The sequence below is a fragment of the Pyrgilauda ruficollis genome, unplaced genomic scaffold (assembly GCF_017590135.1).
Source record: "Pyrgilauda ruficollis isolate IOZ18807 unplaced genomic scaffold, ASM1759013v1 scaffold5, whole genome shotgun sequence".
Classification (NCBI taxonomy): Eukaryota; Metazoa; Chordata; class Aves; order Passeriformes; family Passeridae; genus Pyrgilauda; species Pyrgilauda ruficollis.
Window position 1 is genome coordinate 7,682,746 of NW_024526599.1, and position 23,413 is coordinate 7,706,158.

The following is a 23,413-nucleotide window of genomic DNA, read 5'->3' on the forward strand; positions in this document are numbered from 1 at the left end:
AGCTATACAGTGGTGGGGTAGAACCTCTGGGATAAGATAGCTGAGATGCACAGAAGTGCTATTGTGCTAGCAACCAGATGAGAGAGGAGTGGGAATATGTCAGAGGAACTGCGCTGCAGATGCCCAAGGTCAGTGGAGAAGAAGGGGCAGGAGATGCTTGAGGTGAGCCAGCAGAGATTCCCTTGCAGCCTGTGGTGAAGAACACAGTGAAGCACCTGTGCTCCTGCAGCCCATGGAGGTCTGGGGTGGAGCAGATATCCACCTGTAGCCCCTGGAGGACCCCACACTGGAGCAGGTGAATGCCTGAAGAAGGCTCTGAATCCATGGGAAGCCTATACTGGAGCAGGCTCCTAGCAGGACCTGTGAAATTGTGAAGAGGCACCCATACTGAAACAGGTTTATTAGCATGACTTGTGACCTCACGGGACCCAACATGGAGCAATCTTTTCCTGAAAGACCGTATCCCATGGAAAGAGACTTACACTGGAGGAGTTTGTGAAGAACTGAAGCCCATGGGAAAGAATCACACTGGAGAAGTCCATGGAGGACTGTCTCCCATGGGAATGGCCCACCAAGAGAAGGGAAAAGACTACTCTCTCTGAGGAAGAAGCAGCAGCAGAAATTACATGTGACAAACTGACCCCCCATTCCTCATCTCCTTCACTGCTGGTGGGGGAGGAGGCAGAGAGTCAGGAATAAAACTAAGCACAGGAAGGAGGGAGCACTGGGTAAGATGTTTAGGACTTGTTAAAATATCCATTATTCTACTTAGATTTTGGTAGGAAAATGAGCTGAATTTATTACCAAAGTCAAGTCTGTTTTGCCTGTGATGGTAATTGGTGAGTGATCTTTCCCCTCCCTTATCTCAACCCATGAACCTTATCTTGGTCTGTCCAGTTGGAGAGAGGAGTGGTAGAGTGGCTTTGGTGGTATCTGGCCTCCAGTCAGGGTGAACACACCACACCTGGTTTTGCTCAAGCTCTACGACTGTATTAATGGCTGTAGCATAGCACTGATTTCTCTCTTTTACTCAAAGAATTATTTTCACTAAGTAGATACTCCAGAATGCCAGAGACCAAGAAAGAGGACTAGAGACCAAGTTTGAATTCAAATTCTCTCGTCTTAGCTAAGGGTGGTGCTTATTTTTACTGTAATTTCCGTAATTTCTCTGTCTAAAAGCAGAGTAACAGTGACAGAGTGACAGAGTAAATCCTCCACATTCTGTAGTCAAACCTGACCTTTCTGTCAAAACTGATAGACTCATCCTTATCTTGGGATAAGAGACTCTTTTAGCCAATCATTGTTTTAGAGTGAAAGGTACCTCCAGTCAGAAACTTCTGAAAAAACTAATTTTCTCAACTACTCAAATAATATTTATAAAAGCTATTTTCATATTATCTTCCTTACAATTGTCTATTGAGAAGAACAGTTGCTAAACAGAAACTGCTGCTAAATGTTGAAAGTAGGTGAACTTTTTTCCAAATAATGTGTTTACTCTCAAGATAACTGTATTTCTGTTTCTGAAATATGAAGGAAAGTCTTATATCCTATTGTCTAAGTTAAACAGTAACTTTAAAAATGAGACATGAATACCTGTACTACTTTCTGAGACTGTACATCAACAATGAGAACTCTGTCAAGTGTGGGCTGAGTCACATATATGAACTTGTCTTTTACATTAACAGCAGTTGCCCAAACACACCGCTGAACAGGATCACCATCTGCTTTGGGACAAACTTCATCCTATAATTCAACAGAAACAGGAAAAGTATGAGAATCAAAACAGTCAACAATGCAATAGAATAACAAATTATACCCACTTTCTTATTTTTTAACTGTAAAATAAAACCTCAGAAAATGTAGGGAAGGAAAAAGGACAGTTGACCCTAGGACATAAACTCATGTTAGCCAAACTGCATCTGTAAGCACCACAACTCACCAGCACTATAAAATAATTCATACACCAAATTTTGGGATGTTTTCTAGAAATTCAAGAAGTACTGTTGACCCGAGAAAGAAACCAAGTTGAAAAAGAACCAAAAAAACACACATGTAGAAATAAAGTGAGCAAGGGGCAGGAGACATTAAAACCAGAAAACCAAACCAGAGACAGTGCTTGGGAGCTGGCAGCTCCCACCTGAGCAGCATCACAGTGCCCTGCAAAGGGAGGCAGTGCAGGCACGGCTTACCCTGCCATGAGAGCACAGCAGTAAGCCAGGCAAATACGTAACTGGGGAGATGATGGTGTACACATGAACAGAAAGGGGAGGTGGTGTGGTGCAAATTGTCACACGGCATAGGGGCAAAGCAGCACTCAGATTTGGTCACTTGGAGTACTGATACGTTGCTTTAAGATCAAGAAGTGTGGCAACCTCTGCCATAAGACATTCTCATGGCCTATCTTACTAGTTAAGTTAAACCCAATAAATACCAAATGTCTTCTTACTGCCATTCATTCCCTTTCTGCCCTTCCATTCCCGCAAAAGGACGAATTTGAAAAAAATAAAAAGCTGCTCACTTCAGTGAACTGATATTTCATAATACATATAACTATACACTCTCAGTCAAAATTGCTAACTGGAGTTTACATACTCACTATTCCTGATTTGTAGAAATATATGGCCAATCATCATGTATTTAAGTACCTATTTGTGAATACTTTCTCCCAGAAAAAGCTTGGTTTTATCAAAATTAAATGTTCCTTAGTCAAATATAGTACTATATGTGAAAATTCCATTTAAGAAATAGCATGATTTCTTTCCTATAATGGACATTACAATTATTTAAAAATATGGACCTGAAAACTCTACTTGGAAAAGTACAGGATGTATCAAGTGTTTTTGTTTTCCTGACCTTTTCTTCTTTTGCCTCTTATTTTAAATTCTTTGCATCACAAGGAACAATTTTACCAAATCATAAGTATTATTTCTTTTTACCACTTATCTGCTGCTTATTCCTAATTTAGAATGCTCTGCCTGATACATCATAACTGGCCGCTGTGAAAATAATTATGATATGTCAGCAGATAATGACTCAATGTAGAATGAGCAGCAAGATGTGATGAGCTCTTAAACAAGAATTCTGTTTCTAAGCACCAAATGCCTTTTAAAAGGCACAGGAAACATTGTGTGGCAGAACACCATCTCTGGCACCAAGCAATGCTCTTCAAGAGGATGATGCATTTCGACACTTCCTTTTCTGTGTCATCAACATTCTTTTCCTGCTGTGCCTCTACATTTTCCAAAATACACTCAATCTTTATATGTCAAAAGAAGAAATAAATAAATTTCCAGCTTTAAAAAAGGGAGTTTCTTTGCAGAAGACTGAAACCCACTGCTTGCTTTTACATGTTCTTAAACCTCAACAAAGGGAAGGTCTTTCAGGAATCGTATGATAAGGAAAGGTTACTAAACTCAGGTACCGTGTGATAGTACATCATCAGGAACTTCAGGAGAACTTAGAAATAAGTAACAAGCAAGATTTAGTTTGTGCTGATAAAAAGCCATGAAGATCAAAGTGAGAAGTTAAAAATCTGGGTTTTTAAGGAATAACAGGCATGGGACAAATGGGATTTTCATTCTTAGAAGTAGCTAAATGCTTTTCATTGTTGCATAAAGTCAACATATGCAAGTATGTCTCCGACATGATGTACAATCATCATATCAGTGATCTATCGTCATTTGCCTTCTGGGTAATTGTCACTTCAAGTGGAAGGTTGTTTCACTGACCTCATTATTTTTTATATTTATTCTAAATATACTCTGTCTTAGTTCCATGTTTTATCTAAACAGATAGCTACATCTAGATTGTTCTACACCATCCTCTTATTCCTCAGAGTGAGCACCTTCAAACAATGAATCTACAAATTGTTCATAACAAATCTACACAGGGACATGATTTTAATTTCTCTCTCAGGGATTCACATTAATTTACATGAGTTTTTGGGACTGAATTCTGCAAGGATATATTCAAAATATTATTCAAAAATAGCGCTGACTTCTGCTGAAGGAATCTGTGTTTCTTTCACATGGCATCATAGACAAAATAGAGATTAGTGTAAATGATTCCACCTGCCTTTGTGGGATGTATAGCAGAATAGCAAAATACTCTAACTTAAGCACTCATAGCTATATCCAGACATGAGCTACTGCCTTATACATTTTTCTGAATCTGAGTCTAAAATATTCAGAAGTGTATTTTTAAAGATTTTTTTTCTCTGTAAGACCAGTACAAATGTAGTCATATATACATATATATATACACAACCACACATATACATATCTACATATACAAATATACTTTAAAGGTTCTAAAATATTTTACAATTTGTCATAAATTTCTATAATCCAATGCCAATTCTCATCTTGCCTGAAAAGACTGAAAAAATAAAAGCAAAAACCTTTTTTTCAATGTGACAGTGAAAATGCACCACAATTCTCATATCCAAAACAGAGTGTTTTTCCAAGTATAAACTGGTTTATGTGGTTGCTTCTCTAGTTATTCAAATCTACATTTATCTGTAGCTATTTCAACAGAACTGAAATCTTGCTTTTGAAAATATAACATTTAGCTCATTAGACAGTTTGGACTTCTTTTACACTACAGGCAGTTATTCTGAAGCTCCATATTAATATCCCCAGTGGTTGGGTAATTGGTTAAAATTATTTCTCCTTAAAATATAAGCATAAACCCACCATTTTCTACTTCTAATTAAAATGTAAGCAATTTACTTTTTCCTAATTTATTCTCTCTGAAAAAGAAAAAAAGTTACCATCTGATAAAACATTAATTTACCTCATTGTTGTATTCCTCCCAGACTTTTTAATCAAAAAGTGACTTACTCTGTAACAAGTCAGCAGATGGAGGAAAATAAATCCTTAGAGAAAGTTTTTCAAGATAGTCTGGGGCAAGAAAATCTCAAGAGGAAACATGTACTTGCAGATTTCTACGTGCAAATTCTGTGCTTATTAACTTACACTTACTGCAAGGGTCCTCAGTGCTTTAACAGGATGTGAGTCAAACTCTTTAGGCAGAGCAATGAAATGTCCAGCTATGCTATGGCTGGCTAAGATCATACCAACAGGTTGCAGCAGTGCAAGTTTCAAGACATGAATTTATGTATCACCTCTTCTACATTAAATCATTGTTTTCTTGACATTCTCTACTAAAAATCAGACTGGATTTGTTTTTTTAACATTTTTTTTTTTTTTTACAAACAAAGCTTAGCATTTAATACACTTTTTGTGCTGCAAGAGTGTAAACCAAGGCAGTTTATGTGGACTACAAAGTATGCTTCAATCTAATTTCCCGTGGAAATATTGGTATGCCATGTAGTCACATTAATTATTATGAAATGAAGTGTTTTGCTCTGACCTCCAGCAGATATTCAAATGTGAGATGGCATATTTTACTGAAATTTGGCCATTATGTGCTACTTCTTGTAATAAACAGAAAATCAGCTTTATGTTGAAGCCAAAAGGATTTTTTCATTAGTCTCCAAAAGGCATCTGTTTCAATTGCTTTTTTCCAAGTCACTGGAAATAATTATTCTAATTGGGATTCATAGTGAAAGCAAAAGAAAAACACTTTTGCATAAGATTTAGAAATTAAATCTTTGGATAATATTAAATTGCAGAGGATAAACAGAGGTTGAATGCTAGTAAGGAAAATGTCCCAAGCACTTCACAATGATGAGGTGTTTCAACAGGTGAAAGACTCTACTTGAACCATGGTTAAGAATCTATTTAACAACAGGTTAAACAAACAGCTGTCAAAGCTGGTCTAACTAAGCAACAAGATATATCAGAAAATAGAAATCAGTTTATTTTTGTCCCTATGCATCTAGAAAGACTAATATCAGACTAATAAATTTCTACTTGCACTTGAGAATTAAGAAGATTCAAGTAATTTAGGAGACTCTGGGAAGGAGAAGAAGGAGGTCTTTACAATTTCTGTGACCCATGATCATCCAGTAAAGCACTAAATCTTTTGCTTCACTTTAAACACAGTGAGTCTAAATGATTCATGCTAGATATACACCGAAGAGTTTTCCTGTATTGACACTCAGTTGCATAAGAGGTAATTAAATATTTAGATAAGGGTTCTCAAGTATATAGCAAGTGAGAAAATATATTTACCTTTAGCAAAATTAACATACCTAAATATGTACATGTATAAGTACTGCAGTGCTGTACACAATACAGAGCAATATTGTGTAGAAACACCTGAGCTCATTCTTTTACAGAAACTCAGTTCAGGTTTGTTGACAGACAAACAGGAAACCTGTGGAGGAACACTGCCGTGTCATGTGCAATATCCAGACATTTTCTATTATCTAAACTGCACTGCTGAATTTAGAAATGTTCCTATGCTTTAGCAACTGTTTGGCAATAAACAACTCTCCTGTGGTTTTACTTTTCACTAGAACAGCCAGTTCAGAGAAGTGTAAAAAAATGAGAAATGGGAGAGGTTTAAGCAAGCACATGTTTCCTTTATTAAAAATATGTTAATAGTTAAGTCATGGAGATGCCCTAATGGGAAGGGCTGTGTAAAGTTACATCAAAATATGCTTGGTATACTTAGCAACATCTCTGATTAGTAAAAGTATATGGCAGAGCCAAAGCGAATTACTAACCATCAATTTATGAAAAGAACTGTTACCACTAAGCAATCACATGCTGAACTTGATAAAAAGCTGATCCTGGGACAGAACTAGGTTATTTTATTATTATTATTACTATTCAGAGGAAACAGACTTTCCAAAGAGGCCTGAGGAACATATGATACTCTTCAAAGGAGTAGAATAAATATTTTTTAAAAAAAGTTTCTTAAAAAAACTTCAGAATAAAAGTTATCAAGTTGTCTACTTTCCTGGGCTTTTCCTTTTTTTCTTTTTTTTTTCTCCCCCAAGAAGATACACTTATTATGATACTCCAGTTTTGAAAGGTTGCAAAAGGAAACAAATTTTATCTATTCATCCTATTATTGACACACTTCAACAAAAATACTCTTAAAATCTAGGCTGCACTTTAGATCAATACAATTTTAACAGACCTCTTACATAATCAGCTTTTTAATTAAACAGCCATTAAAAAAAGTTTTTGGTTTATTTTTTGACTGTGTCAACCTAATTTCACTTAAGCAGCACAAATCAAGGTATGATTAGCTGTTCAAAGCATAATTATTCACACTAAAATAAATCTTGTTGCTGAGTACAGCAGCCTTTGACATCAATAATCATAACAGAAGAGGAAAATTCCATTGAGACAGCTCTAGCTCTGCTGTCATTGAAGCATTAGAGAAAAAAAAACCCAAAGTGTAAAGCTCAATGCTTAGTATATATTTCAAGGTCACTCATTCAAATCCAAATGAGAAAAAGTTACTATTTTTGAAAGCTGATATATCATATAGAGTAAGTCTTAATGTAGTGACTAGTACCAAGTGTTCCTGTGGGAGCATGCATCATGTCAGCTAGCAATTTGATTAGCAGTAAAGGAAAAACATCACAAGAATAAATGGAAGTGAAGAATACACTAGTGTTTTTATGCATCCTACTCAGGGAAACTATATCATAAATTCTAGGAATTTGAAAAATCAGCTATAAATATGTTAACAGTAAAGTTATTGAAAATACTTATATGAATTTTAAGTTGGAACCAAAGCATCAATCATCTCTACTAACTTCTGTGGAAGCTGAGAGCGTGTTTACCAGGACAGAGATTTGCCTCACGAGTTTAATATAGACAAACATCCAGTGAAGAAAAAGAAACCATTAACACTTCCCCGCTCCCCAGAAGATCCTATATTTAATATAGAGAGAATCAATCCCTGATTCACTAAGATGAACTTAAACTCGTGGCTGGGAGGTGGGAAGCTGGTGGGGACTAAAAAAAACCAACAACAAATCCAGAAATAGAGAGCTGTTAAAGAACTGGGAAAGGAGAAAGACAGCCAAAGAAAGAAAAGGTTTGTAAAAGTATTCAGGGAATATTCAACAGAAAAGAGGGACTGAAAGTTTGAATTTTATAGAGGACAATGCAAGAAATTTTGAGATCACCATTATAAGCTATTTGTTCATTCGGAAGACATGGCATAATTTATCAAGCAAAAAACACTGAACTAGTAATAACAAATCCTTAAGTAAAGAAAATTATAATTGAGAAAACACTACAAATAGATTTTTAAAAACCACTTGCCTGAAAACCGAGGAGTTTTTCACTAGGCTTAATATGCCTCTGAAATTCACATTCCACTGGTTGTATTACTTTGATGCCATCTTCATAAAAAACATAAAACATGTTCCCAATTCCCAGACCTTAGGGACAAAAACACATTGAAATGTATAAAATTAAATAATGACAAAAAAGAAAATCCTTGTCTTGAACTAAAAACCTAATCACAGTTCAGTATGAGATCAGTTTGTTAATGTGTATAATGGTAATACAGCTAAACCTATGGGATCTTTTGTTGTAAAACTGAAACAAAATTGTTACATTATTTAGAATTTTACATAGTTTTCTCCATTGGCAAGACAGTGTGTTTATGAATACAGATCTAGAAATACAGAGTTTGATAGCTGCAGCAATAAAAGTGTTCTTGTGAAATCATCTACATTCAAGTCAAATTAATATAAATTCTCTATTTATGTATGGGGTTTTTTTTAACTTTTGCTTAGGGATGGAGGACTTAACATAATTTCTGTACAACATTAAAAGAGAAGACCTGAGTCTTTGTTATAAATTTAATATTTCAGACAGAAAAGGAAATATTCTTTATTTTATTAGAAAGACAGAGTTGGGCAGATATTGATTCCAATGCTGAAGGGCCATAGGTGTTTACCGAACCATTCAATCCGTCTTCCACAATGTTGCTGAAACACATGATGCTAAGTTTTGTGGGGAAGGTGGGAACCAGATCTGTAGCATGAAGCCTCACAGTATCTGTGATTATGGTCATGACCACAGAAAAGGACAGTCTCCCTAGTTTTCTGTGTGCCAACTAAGACAACAGTTGTTGATTTTCTATATGGATGCTATAGTGAATGATCCCCTCATATTCATACAATTCTTTGAAGAAAACCATAGTACTCATAAAATCACAACTATAACCATTCTGAAAACTAAACTGTTGGCTACAATGGTAAAAAAATGGATGCACATTTTTAAGCTTTCACTTGAGATAACAAAATTTGGCATAGGAACACAGAGGAGTGAAACCCATGAAAAAGAAATTTGAATCTGAAATTCTGCTTATCCTAAATTCTGAGGGAAAACCAATGTTAATAGAGAGAGAACAGGTCTTAAAAAATAAAATAATGAGAAAATCAAGAGGGGGTAGGAGGAATGAATGCTTGTGTATGTATATGTATTTATGTACACACGTACATAAAAGTTTCCAGTCCCCGTTAGGAATCACATAGCTAACACAGTCCCTAAAGGTTTTATACATAGAAGGTTGTCAGGCTATGCCCAGAACAAACACATTCAATTATCTTTAAGAAATCTTGTGGAATCATTTCCCATTTCTGACCAAATTTTCCCAGCAAGAGAAGCAGTCTCCAAGCAGGGTTTTCCTCACTTTATATTGGATCTATCTATTAATAGGCTAGCAAAAATTGGGAGAGAAATTTGCCTATGCTGCATTGGGTGTAACATAGAAGCAGGGTTAGGCTCATGGAAACTCCCCAGTCCTGTCTATTCAGAGCACAGGGTGTACTCAGGGCAATATGCCCACTCTGGCCAGTGGGCACTTTTGTGCCTTGTATGCAGATAAACCACACAGTCTATATGAGACAGCATGTCCAGGTCTCTCTTTAGAGAATGCCTGACATTGCATGATGTAAGAACAGCTGAAATTTGCAGATAAGCCTGACTGATGTTAGGCTGCCTGTACCAATGAACACAGTGTAGAGATCTATAGCTGAGCAACTCATATCGTGCCTTGGGGATGAATATGTGAATATGGCTGGGCACAAAACAGGGTTTTCTCTTCATCCTCTCACTGGCTGAAATGTATTATAGTTATTAGCAGGATAAGCAATACCAGAATGTGAGGAAGTAGCTCAGATTATAGCCCCAGGTGACCCAGACATTTGGTAATTAGGATTCTAAAACCTCCACCTCAGGTGCCAATACTCCAAAGTAACATTTCCAATGTACATATATTATTTATGACTAATAAACAGCCCAAAGCTTTAAGGCTTTATTTCCAAAATCTGGATAATAATGTTCACCAAACTGTTCTACAAAAACAGTGAAGGACATACAGTAGGAAATGTCCTTCTTCCATTTCAATACCAAGCTAAGGAAGTCAGTTCATATAACAAACCTTAACCTCTGGATCCAATTAGTTAATTCCTCTTTCCAACTTATTATGACCCAAAACTCTTCATTTGAGTGAGTGGCTACAGATACCTGTACAAATATCTAATCTGCATAAATATCTAATCACCTCAGCAAGCCATTTTTCAGAACTACAGGAGCTATTCCTTTGATGGAACCCTCAAAGGGAGGGAATTTTGCAACCCTCCTCCCACTAAATACAATCCTGCACATTTTCAATGCAGCACCAGAAGCAATAGAGAAATAGATTTGCTTTACTTAGACTAAATTGATACTTTAAACTGGCTAACATATTTTTTTTTTAATGGTGGAGGTTGGGATTATTTTACATATATATATGAATAGATTTCTATTTATTTATATATTACATTATTACTGTAAACACATGTACCTTCAAAGTCCTTTCAGATTTTCTGATGCAAGTGGTTGTGATAAAGATTTTGTGAACTTGATAGAGAAATACCTCTTGGCACTAAGGTCTATGTATGGTTTCATGATGTTGATTGTCCTACTAATCACCCATCCCTCTCTTCCTATCCGTTAATGCTTTCTAACAGATAATGGCAGAGTATGGATGGCCCAGAGGAGCTGATGGTGATGTTTATTGGCATCTTCAGGGTATTGCTCTCTTGTAAAATATTTCCAATGTTGTCATTAGTAACAGTATTTATTGGAAACACAATGATTGGCCTGCATTTCTATGCAGAGAGATTGAGAAGATCTGCTCTAGGAAACACAAAATCTGCTACTATACATTGCTTTTTGATTAGTTTCACATTAGTCACAGAGAAATTTGAATGTCTTAACCATAAGCACTCTGGTAAGCTATTGTTTTTAATTGGCAATTTTTGTCAAAGAAGTTAAATTTTCCTAAGTGCATTCTAATGACTGAAAGCAACAAATAGACTTGAAAAGACAACAAATTAAAAAATCAAGAGGATACTAATGATGTTTTCAGTTTTGAGATAAACCATACTTGATACTTTCCCAACAAGAAATAAGAACAGCATACTTTTGAGAATTTGATCCAAACTTGTTGCACATCAGTTTAAAGATTAACAGTGCAATTGTATGAAACTCTAAACACATCATTTGTACTCTGCAAGTCCAATAGAGCAGGAGGATCTCAGCTGAACTCCACTACAATCACAGAAATTACTGTTGGTACCAGCTGAGCAACTGGTAGAACAGGAATAAAAAATAAAAATAGTTCATATTTATAAATACACTGGGAATGCTAAAGGTTACTACGTACAGGCAAATGAAATGTCAAATTTTTAAATCTTTAAATTAATTAAAAACAAATTTTTGAAAAGTCTATAGAAATACCATTTCTAGCATGAATTCACAGCAAAGCTTGATTCACTTGTTACCTTGTTTTACCAATCTTCCAATGGAAATAATCAAAATAATTTCTTACTACTGCAATATTTTAATTCCTAAATTGCAACTTTAGATGAAGAACAGGCTACTTAGAGCAACAGTATGGGAACTCAAGAGAACGCTTAGATTATGGTATTTTTCTGAAATATGAGGATAATTTTTGCGATCATGTCATAGATATGAAAATTCATATCTATCTTTTGCTTGTAAAAAATATTTCCATGATGATTTTTATGTTAATAAAACCTGATTATGTCTTTATTTATGTTTATGTTTATTTATCCTTTGGTTCATCACAAACATCCATTCCCTGCCCCAACATTTATTTACAAACCTTTCCTGAGTATAAGAATAAAATGCTTAGTTTAATTAAGCAACAACAGGTATATCAATTTCAAACTGTTTAAGATTATAATTTTGTCAAATAAGACAGATTCATACAAGAAAATCAATCTCAACAGCATATAGGCTGACTGGTTAGAAGTTTTACCATGACAACAATCAAAAGTTAAAGGTCTACATTTTAAATCTGAGCTTCTTGTTGTTTATCTTTAAACAATTACCTGAAAATTGTAAACAACTTATTTCATTCTCTCTCCCAAAAAAGAAAAGCAGTTTACAAAAGCATGAGCATTTATAGGATTCATTTCCACTTTAATTTTTTTTTAAAGTCAAATTCGTCAGTGTTGCAAGGGGGTGGGTAATTACTGTAACTGTAGAGTACAAACAAACATAGGTACACAAACACACACAAAAGAAACAACAGATGAGCATTTCATCACGCTACAGAAAATATGAACAAAAGTAATCTCCATTAGTACCTTGCTCTCGCCACAATATGTTTGCAACTGCAGCATGTAAGAGAAAGAAAAAACAGAAAATACAAATGAACAAGAGAAAGCAAGAAATGATACATTAATTCTGAAATAATTATAATGCTTTAACCTCTGTTTCACTCCTACAGGTAAAACCACTGGAAACAGTAAATTAACAATAGTTCTCTGTGTCATGTGACCAAATTGTGATTAGCCATGGCAGTTTTTGGGTACAGGGTAAACCCCATCACTCCCACTATACCCTCCAAGCTGACTCCATCACTCCATTAACCATTATCAAGAGTGTGTTTTATAATCCATTACAAAAAGCATGTGCAGTTTTCATGCACATAAATTATACAGGTGATGCAATTTTCATGATTTCCTTTAAACCTCAGACTTTGAAAAGAATAATTTCAGAACATAGTTATGAGAGAGATATGCAAAATTAAAATATACACAAGATATTTTTCTGTATAGCTGTAGCTTAACCATGCTACCAAAATTGTCATGCTGTATAATGTTCGCTATTCTCTTTGGAAGACCAAGAATGGAATTATAAGATGGCATGGTAACCAACTAAATTTTCGCAGTGATTTTTTCTCTGAAAACATAAATTTTATTTGGCCATCTTGTTTGCAATTGGATTTTAGACCTTTGAGACCAATGAAATTATATTATCCTAATATCACTCTTTCTGTCTTTGGAGGAAAAAAGAAAGTAAACAAATATAGTCTTGCAAATTTTTAGTATTTAGAACTTAGCATGCAACAGACTCAAATTTTTAAAACACCATCACTGAAAACCAATGCATATTGCAAAGTAATGAACTTAAGAAATTTTAAAAGTCCCAGAGGAAAGGAATACAACACAGAAAACACACATGTCACACAGAAACAGAATGAAATTGGGAGGTTCATTTAAACAGAGTGCTACAAAAGCTGAAAACATTAGTATGCTTTAAAAAAAAGTTTGGAAAAAGCAATGAAAGACATATTATTAAAAATTATGTTGGCACACAGAAGTTTCTCATCTGCTGACAGCTGAAGGTTGAGAATGAAAACAGGAACTATTGCTCCAGAAAAGACCTGAAGACTAAGATTTTCCCACATCATTTGTACTTCAACAGACAGGAGAGGGGAAAAATCATCCCTGGGAGATGATGCAGGACTTTGGGTCTGGTAGTGCAGCCAGTTCTGGATTCACCCTCCTGTCAGTGCATCTAGCCTGAACCTCACGGTTTTGCCTTTGAGGGTATCCAGAAGATTTCTGAGGACTTGCTAAACAACATCCCCTACATCCACCCTGCCAGTCACCTCATTGCAGGAGGCTGTCAGGCTGACTGGGATTTTTTTCCTCTGTCAATCCATGACAATTGCTCCTAAACACCTTCTAGTTCTGGGAATGGTTTCTAGGGTGAAATGCTCCATCTCTATTCCAGAAATCAACGTGAGGCTGATGCACCTATCGTGTCTTGGATTCTCCCTCTTGCCCTTGAAAAGCAGCGCTGGGTTTCCTACGGTCTGCAGGAACCTCCTTGATCACCACGATCCTTCACAGATTGTCAAGAGTCACCTCACAAAGCCATGGGACAGTTTCTCCAGTTGGGTTCACCCATCTAGGCCCTTTCACCTGTGAAAGTTCACTTCATTTAAATGGTCTCAATCAGATCCTATACACCATGGAAAAAGAAAGCTTCCAAGCCAGAGGATGACTTCCTTCCCAAACTTTCCCACTGGTGTCACATTACTAGGAACAGTTTTTCCAGGAAAGATGTGAAGAAACCTTCAGGACAACTTGTCCCCTTCCAGATCCTTTGCCACCAGTTCCCCATGCCACCCAGCAGGCCCACATACACCCTTAACCTTCTTTTTCATGCTGATGTCTCTGTAGAAGCCCATATTTCGTCATTCACCAGACTCAGCTCCAAATGGGTTCTGGAACTTTAAAATTTATCCATACACCCCTAGACAGTGGCTCCAGACACAGATCACAATTCTGGATTTGCCTGTGTTATCCTACACAGTCTTTCTTATGAAATAAAGCAAATTCATTTCCCCAGGGCAATCTGGAGATTTCCTTTAAAATTACTTTTCTCTTCACATTGTGAGGAAATAACCATGTAATACATGACACTTGAAGTCCCACAAATTCAGCCATAATGTTCTACAGTTTATCAGTGTTTTTCTAGGGGTGACATAGGAAAGAAAATAAAAAGTAATTAGAATTACAATTACACAAGTATGTGGAACTGCACAGGATCAAAAAATTATTTAAAATGCTAAGTACAGAACACATTAATTTGTGTTAATGCAAAATGATATGTATGATTCTGAGCTTTGCTCAAGAAAAAGAGCAGGATAATAAAAGTACTTTAAAAGCCTCACACATTAAAATTAGCAAATCAGCTAGAAGAAAATTGAGATATAATTTAAGAATGCAATATAATATCATAAACAACAGCCACAATCTCACCCAGCAGATCAAGAAACTTCTCTTATTTTTTAATCAGACCTATAATTGCTGTTCAGGAAAGATGTCAAGTTTTGAGATAAAGAGTTCAATGCTGGAACAAGTACAGCATGTATAAATATAAAGTATGCTAAGGAACATATTGTTTGCCTTCCTTTTTGGTTTAGCAAAAATTAACATTTTTCAGCCACAATTTATACTAAATTCTCAACCATTTGTAAACTTCATAATGTCAGCTTATAGAGTTATTGATAGATCTCAGCAAAATGTTCTGGTTCCAAGACAGAGTACCATCTTCTCTTTTGCCACAATTCAACAGAGTTATTAAATAGTATTAGGAGATATACTGGAAGACTTGCAGAAGACATTGTATTCCAAAAGTCTGTGACCTTGAACAGGCTGTCTTCTACATGGGGCCTTTGACAGGGAAGCCTGCATGTCACATGGGTACCTGCTGCAAGGGTAGGTGCTGGAATGCCCATAAAAACTCATGCTGCACAATCATGGACCTTATGACAAATTGCAACCTGCCAGAGGATATATGGCTTTCTTTGTTACACCAGATAAAACCACCACAGCATGGGAGGGAGCAGAAACCTCTCCATGGACAGGATCTGTGCAGCTTGCTGTGGGAAAATCCACCCACAATTAATCCCATGCTGCATAAATAAGTCCCCGATGCCCAGCATGTGAAGGGTTGCAATTTACTCACTACCTATATTTCTCTTTTTATTATATCTTACTAAAGCAGCTATTTTATTATATCATTTGTTGTTGGGCCTTTTATATTGTCATCAAAAAGAAGTCTGCATTGTTCCTCCTTCTCCCTTGTCCCCCAGTAATGCAAGACATGGGTGAATCCAAGTTTTCTTGAAAGAGGTTTTCTTTCTTTTTCTTTCTTTTTCTTTTTAAGCACACTTACAGCTCCATAAAAATGACTCTTCATGGTCCTTCCACAGCTATTCTGTGGTTTTCTGTACAGCCCCAGCCACTGATTGGGAGCAGCTAATAGAACATCTGAATGTCTGTTCTTCATCTTTGTTATACCTTGTGTTGGTTGAATGGTAATAGGTTGCACATATTTCACTAAACTCTGTTCTTAGTAATTCATGAAATTCTGCAGCAGACTAATAGCAGTGTGAATTCTTATCCACTTTGGATGGAAACAACAACTGCAAAAATCCATGGTATTTCTACTACTAAATGAATGAGGGTACTGCAATATCTCTTTGCAAATAAATTCTGTATCCTTCTCTTTCTTATTGCATTGGTAATACATTTCATTACATTTACTTCTCTGTCTCAATAGATAATTTCAAAATTTTCAACTGTCAACTAGTGTTATTCCTCCCTACTTTTCTCTTCTTGAAACATTCAATGCATTTTGGAAATAAAGCGTGTGTGTAGGCAAAATTTACACTGAGTTTGAATATTAAATGTAACGCTTCTATTTCCTTTTGGATTATTAGCTGATCAAATTTTCAGTAATTAGCATGCAATACTACATATCCAGACATACTCAAACAAAATGGATATCAGTTAAAAGATAGGAAGCCACTGTCTCTTTCAATGCCTTCAATTCCATGATGTCAAGAGATCACAAGTAGATGTAACAGAAAATAGGACAATGAGGAAAATGCAATAAAGTCATATGAAAAAAATGTGCAGTTCAACCCAATTTTTCAGAATTTTGCTATGATAATCTGCTGTACTTTCAATTGCATTAAAAGAGTAAGTTCAAGATGTTTAAAGGGATGTTGTCTCCTTACTTCACTCATAGCCACCACCATTGTCGACTGTTTTGATTAATGCTAAACACAGGATAAAGACATTGTATATGTTACTTAGTCTCTTTTCTCACATCTTTAAGGTATAAACACCTGCCCTTATGTTACCTGGTAAATCTATAACATAATTACTATCTTTTTGCTGAAACACATACATTTTTAAGCATTATTTTTATATTAGAAATAATTGTGTTAAAAGTGAAGATGAGGTTGACATGAATTACATTTTTGCTGAGGTTCCACAACCTACTTTTAATTTAATTTTTTTCTATAAGAAATTCAGTTTGGTTTTGTTTATATACAAATGCATATAAAACCTAATTTATTTGAGAAGCCAACACTTTTTTTAAAATTATCTATTGCTTGTTTCAAGTATTTTAAAAATAATTGACATTACAAATTCTATCCAAATTCCAGTCTGCTCTTACGTGATATGCACTTCAATTGCATTTGAGGTTAATACAATAACCAAATATCTAGTTTATATATATTAGACTATTATTTATCAGTTAAAAGTCAACAGTTGACACTTTAATTTTGTTCAAATATGAACATGCTACCTAATTTTTCTACGTTTTGTATAACTCTTTATAATGAATCATGCATAAATCCTTTCCCATAGCACATTAATTCACTCCAGTGTACACTAGCAGGAAAAAAAAATGGTTCATGAGCTGAATTACTTGGAAGTTTGAAATAAAGTCTTTGCCCACAATGCTGTCAACAAGTATAAACTTGTTTAGCTCTGCCATAAAATAAAATGCCAGCATAAATTATCTCTGAGAAAATTAGGTAAATAGGTACCATTCAGTATCAGATGTGACAGGAAGATTCTATTAAAATTGCATAAAGCCTTTCAGAGAGAATTCAGGCCATAAATCACAGTCAAAACGCTTTTAGTCTTATTCCCAGTTCTAGACAGTGGAGATGCCTTGTTGCTTATGATGGCCATAAACCTGTCAAGTCACTAGCATTCAGACCACATAATCTTTTTAGGTGATAAGACTATGACATTACCTAAAAAGGCACAGTAGAAATAGAGCTATTTAATGGCATGGAACAGTTATATGATTATTTTTTAAATTTAGTCCTAAAATACAGTGCACGAGAGATACAAAAAGAGAACTTTTGTTCTGTTTTTTGTGACTAAGTGAAAGAAACCATAGGATAAAATACTTTGCCATGTATGATGATGCCATAGTGGGTGAATTCAGTAACACAAGAGCCTGTGGTTGATAACTAAAATAAAAGCTACCAAATATTAAAAGTTCATCAAGTAATTCCAAATTTGTCTTGGAAATGTCCTAATAGTTTTACTTGATAACTCTCTATTATGACAGCTGTCTCTCCAAGGTGCTCACATATGTCTAAAGAAAAATTTCAGAGAAACACCAAAGAAGTCATATTAATGAATCACAAACTGAACTGCATTTTGTAACACAATTTTTTGGAAATAGTTAGGAGAAGTTAAAATATTTTTAAAAAACCCCAACCAAATAACAAGCCTACAAAACTATTTCACTTCAAAGGGAACAGCATGAGTTTTAATGATCTACGGCTCTAGTATAGTAGAATTATTCTAAATTGAAATGGAAAAGAAACTAAAGCACATACAAAATACCTGTCATAGTTATCAAGAAACAAGCCAAAAAAATATGGATTTTTAAAGTTACCTTACTTCAAAATATCTTACTAATAGCTAAGAAAAAAAATTTAAGTACCTGAAAATTACCCCTGACAATATTCACTTGTCTTTGGTGATGACTATTTTTTATTTCCCTGTTTTCTACACTACCAAATTTTCTTATTTACAAAAAAATCTATATTCAGTGTAATCTGATATTCCATATGTGTATCAAATTACAGTGATATATTCTACTCTATTATTTATATTAAATATTCCATTATTAGCTTAAGTCTTCCTAGCTAACTTTTTTCTAAGTTAACAAAATGGTTTATCTGGTATATTTATCTATGTATCATATTCCATAGTCTGTTAATGTTACTTTGATTAAAAATTAAAATTTGGACCAATTCCATTCGTCCTACTACTATTTCAATGGAATCTCACTAAATAAATAAATTTCACAGATGGAAGTTGCAATTTCTTCCTCCTCTCTTTGAAATTGTTATTCTACTGTGTATCAACAAAAAATGCAGCAATGTGTTTCTCACTCCACCTTTTTCATAAATATATTGTCAAGATACACTGCCAAATTATCTTTGTCCTATATTTAAATTCTTCAGCTTCCAAACAGTTTTTCAACAACAGCAAGATGATGACTTTGGTTTGCCATATGGCTTCTAGGAGTTGGGCTGATCCAAACTGTTTGTGATTATTGTATGTAGTCATCAACAGAGATCCACAGTGGAGCTGTCCATTTGTGTGCTCATGCTTTAAATGATGCTAAATCCAGTATAGAGGAAAAAGTTATCTGTTAATAAAAGATTTGAGAGTCTCTTAAAAAGTACCTGCAGATACTACAAGCTAGAAAATGAAAAGCCATCTTTTATCCATTGCTGCAGAGATGCTGGGCACTAGAATATAGAACCTGTTCACAAAAACAGAGAAATTGGAGTCCTAAAGAAAATAAGCAGTCTTAGTTATGATGAAATCCCATTTTTCTGATAGCACAAGAGATTCCAGCAGTCTGACATTCCTTTATGCAATTGCAGCAGCAAAAACTCTGGAAAACATCACAGATTGCTGCTAAAGGTAGAAGAAAAGCATTGTCACATCAGAACTATTCAAGGTTTAAATTGTACTGCAATGAACCAGTTTGAGTTTTTTCATGTTCTGTTGATAATATTCTTCTATAAATATTTCTGTCCTGCATTTTTACAGAAGCAGCATAATAGCTGAAACCAGAGCCTGATTGAATACCTTCTACCTTACAAAGGACTAAAAAGGAGGATAAATGATGTGTAGTCAAGACAAATATTTAAAATAACCAGGTACAAATGCAGTGCATAGAATACTTGCTAAAAGTTTCAGGTGTTTGGTCTGAATACATTTCAGAATACATCATAAATTTTAAGAGTGCCAAAAAGTAGCACTATATCTGCTCCTAGTAGTTGCCCCACTTCCTGAAACTTAATAACTCAAGTAGCTGTAGGCTAGTTAGAGTGGGCTATATGGCCCAGACAAAAGAACAGACAACACTTGCATAGAATTAAATTCAGTAAAAAATCAAAAAACAAGAAAGCAATTATAAGTCAGCTAATTTGTTCTAACAGGGACCAGGTCTTCACAGCCAAACCTGATAATTTTTTTTTTAAATGTAAATATGAGTTTGGTAATGTAAAAATTCATACAGTTGTAACCCATAATTTCGCTAAACATCTGATTTGTTAAGATAGAATATTCTGATTAAATATGAGTTATTTTAAAAATGTAAAATATATGCAAATGGAATTTAAAATTGCCAAAATAATTAATACAAAAATGTAGGTAAATCCTTAGTAAAAGGTGAAGAAGTTCTGGAGCATGTCCAGAGCAGCAGGTCTTAATCGTGTCTTAACCATGTTCATCAGTGGTCTGTAAACAAATACAAAATCATTTCCTAAGAAGTCTGTTAATTACCTGTAATGATAAACAACAGCTTTAACAAACTGTTTGAATTACTTTGTCAAGTTCATCTGTAAAATAAATTAAATTTTGTTTTATCCAAATTGAAATGGAGATCTCTTGGAAAACAAAGAACAGACTATGCCTGAATGAGACAGGTGAGAAGGAATAGGATTTGAAAAGTGAGGTCTGATAGCATACAGGAGATAAACATATAAACAAACTTTCTCTGCTGGTATTAGTGGAAAATAGCAACACAGGATTGACAGATGTGGAAGAAAAAATTGCCAAATATAGATTTCTCTTTCCAGAACATTAAAAAAAAACAAATAATACATTTTCTTGTGCAAAGAGCAGTACTCATAAAAAAAACAAAACCAAAAAAAAAAAACCAAAACAAACAAACAAACAAAAAAAAAAAACATAAAACCAAACAAACTGGACCAAAATAATTAGAATTCTCAAGGCAAAAAGACTGAGTACTATGGTAACTATCTTATTATGAGAAACTTATATATTGTGTGTGTGAGAGAATTTGCAATCAATATTCATATATTCATAGGACAAGAATGCTTAAGAGGTCAATTTATTGGAGGGGAAAAAAAAGAGAGAGACTCAAAGGAGGCAACTGAAGGAAAAACTGACTTCAAAATGGAAACTAAGCATTATGCTGTATTAGTGAAATTAATAAATAAAGCAAAATACCAAGAGAAATGAGGGATTTTTTGACTCTGCATGTCTGACTCAGGTCTATGCATCTCTGTAAGGACACACTTCAGGCAAACAAAGCATTAGCTCTGTATTCAGGCAGAACAGAATGCAATTTAATGTCTTGTGAAACGTAGAAGATAGAATAGAGTTAGATAAAATGGTTCCATCATGCTTAAATCTATGAATCCATGCAATACCAGTTTTGAAAAATAAAAATAAAATGGAATGAAAATAAAACCACATTTTGAACTGGTATTTGTATTTACAAATGTGATTGCACCAAAGAGTCCTTCCAACACAGTTGAGCTGTCTCAGGTATTATTAGAGGATCATGACAGTAGGGGAGACTCTTGTGTCTTCAATGAGATTTAGACCAGGTCATTAATCCCCAGAATGTTTTTACCAGTCACCACAGGGGTTATTCAGCTATCAACCAGACCAGCTATCTCATTCTCAATGGCTGTAACTGCGGGCTTGAGGGAAAATGGAATTCACAGCAAAAAGAGAATTTGCAGCCTCTAGAGAATCAAAGCAGCACAGTTCTCACATTCAGAAGTATTTTAGATGCTACTGCTATTATCAACATCAGAGGAATTAAACAGGATCTGATAATAGAAAGCAGCAGAAATTTATCACCAGTACTTGTAAAAGACATTTATATTGGTAATATAAACTAAAACTTTCCATTATTACTTTATAAATCTACCAAAAAGGATCCATGTACTGGGACATAGTTGCTAAATAAATAAATAAATTTTCAGCTACAGAATGAGTTAATTAGTAAAAGGCACAGATAAAGCTCAAGTATTAAAAAAAAAAAAATCATTTCTCTCACCTAACACAATGTTAAAATGAAAGCATGTTTTCAGAAGTCTTAATTATAGTGCACATTGAAAAAGGCTGATGTGATAAGAGGAGGTCAAACTATCCTTGAGACTATCATCCAATATTCAAAATTTTACCTATGTGAGACAGAGCAATGCTTTCCTGTTCAGTGCTGGCATTTACTAAACAGATCTGGATGACATAGCATTTTCAGAGTATTTTCCATTCACTTCCATCTAGATTACCATCCTGATGATGAACCATTATCATCAACGTATATTGACTTTTCTTGGTAAGTGGACTTCAAATTTCTGAAACTGGAAACTTCAAAATAAACAAGTTCCTAGCATCCTTAATTAATACTTTACATTGTGTAACTTGATTTTTTTCCACTAGCATCATATTTCCACAGTTCAATATAGCTTTGCCTTCATTTATTTTCTCTTTATAATACAGACACATGCACTACATGCATCTGTAACAATCCCATGAATTATGAAAACCTAGCAATCTGTTCAGACAGGTGAGGTAAAGGTTTGCTTATTATTTAACAATCTACTTTTCCATAATGACACTGATTTTTATTTAGTCCAAGGTAGCAGAAAATATAGCATTATCTCTCAGGAGCTGTTTAAATTATCAATTTACAGAGAAATCAACTAGCCATGGCCTTTCTGTCAGAGACACTATTTTTTTTTCCTCAAAGCCCTGAACTGAGTTTTTAATAAATTTGGGATGTACTGAAAGCAAGATTCCACACAAAAATAATAAAAATTTAGGTTTTTGTGTGAAGTAACATTAAACCCCCAAAGTTTTCCCATGCACCCAAACAATGGGTCAGATAAGTACAAAAGTGAACATTTACTTTGACTATTATACTTTCTAGGAAATACAATATATGCATTGGTAACGGGATAATGTTCTGCATTTCTTATGTGGCTTTTGAAATTACTGTCATGCTCAAGGCAGTGCAATTGTACTTTATATTTTAGAACTCAACTGTAAAGTTCTCACTAAACTCTCAATAGAAAATCAATTCAATGTTCAGAAATGCTTTTATTTTGCTTTGATTTTTATCTTATGTGACATCACAAAGGAGGAAAGCCTAGACTGACAAGCGAGTGAGAATCTGATCTTATTTTATTCAAAACAGTATCCTAAGATTTCCAAAAGGGAGACCTCTAATAAGGAACCCAAAAAATATTAAAAAGTGTGTCTGCTTAATTATCTTAAAGGAGGAGAAATGCAAAATAATTTATAAAAATGTCATAAATTACAGAAATAGTTTCTATCAGATCATACAGAATCACATTTACATTCATCAGAGACTATCTTTAGAAGGTAACTTGTGACCTAATCAAAAGGCTTGAAATAAAAGTAGCTGTAGCATTGTGCTTAATATGTGTGGGTGAGGTAAAAAAAAAAGCCCACAATCCTATCCAAGTGGTTTTACCTATGTGATTTTACTCCTTAATAATCCCAAATTTAATGTATGAACAAGAGTTCTGGATG

General features: G+C 34.7%; 1 protein-coding gene across 3 annotated transcripts in view; it reads right to left on the reverse strand.

Moving 5' to 3' along the window:
* The window catches only part of FSTL5 (follistatin like 5), a 252,130-nt gene that overhangs the window by 31,919 nt on the left and 196,798 nt on the right, over positions 1-23,413 (reverse strand). For 2 of the 3 annotated variants that reach the window (XM_041479938.1, XM_041479937.1), the window contains exons 10-12: positions 12,545-12,571; positions 8,196-8,314; positions 1,594-1,743 (exon numbers count right to left, since the gene is read on the reverse strand). In XM_041479938.1, coding sequence (XP_041335872.1) covers positions 1,594-1,743; positions 8,196-8,314; positions 12,545-12,571 — 296 coding nt within the window. The remainder of the gene's footprint in view (positions 1-1,593; positions 1,744-8,195; positions 8,315-12,544; positions 12,572-23,413) is intronic. The other variant, XM_041479939.1, reaches the window with a different exon arrangement.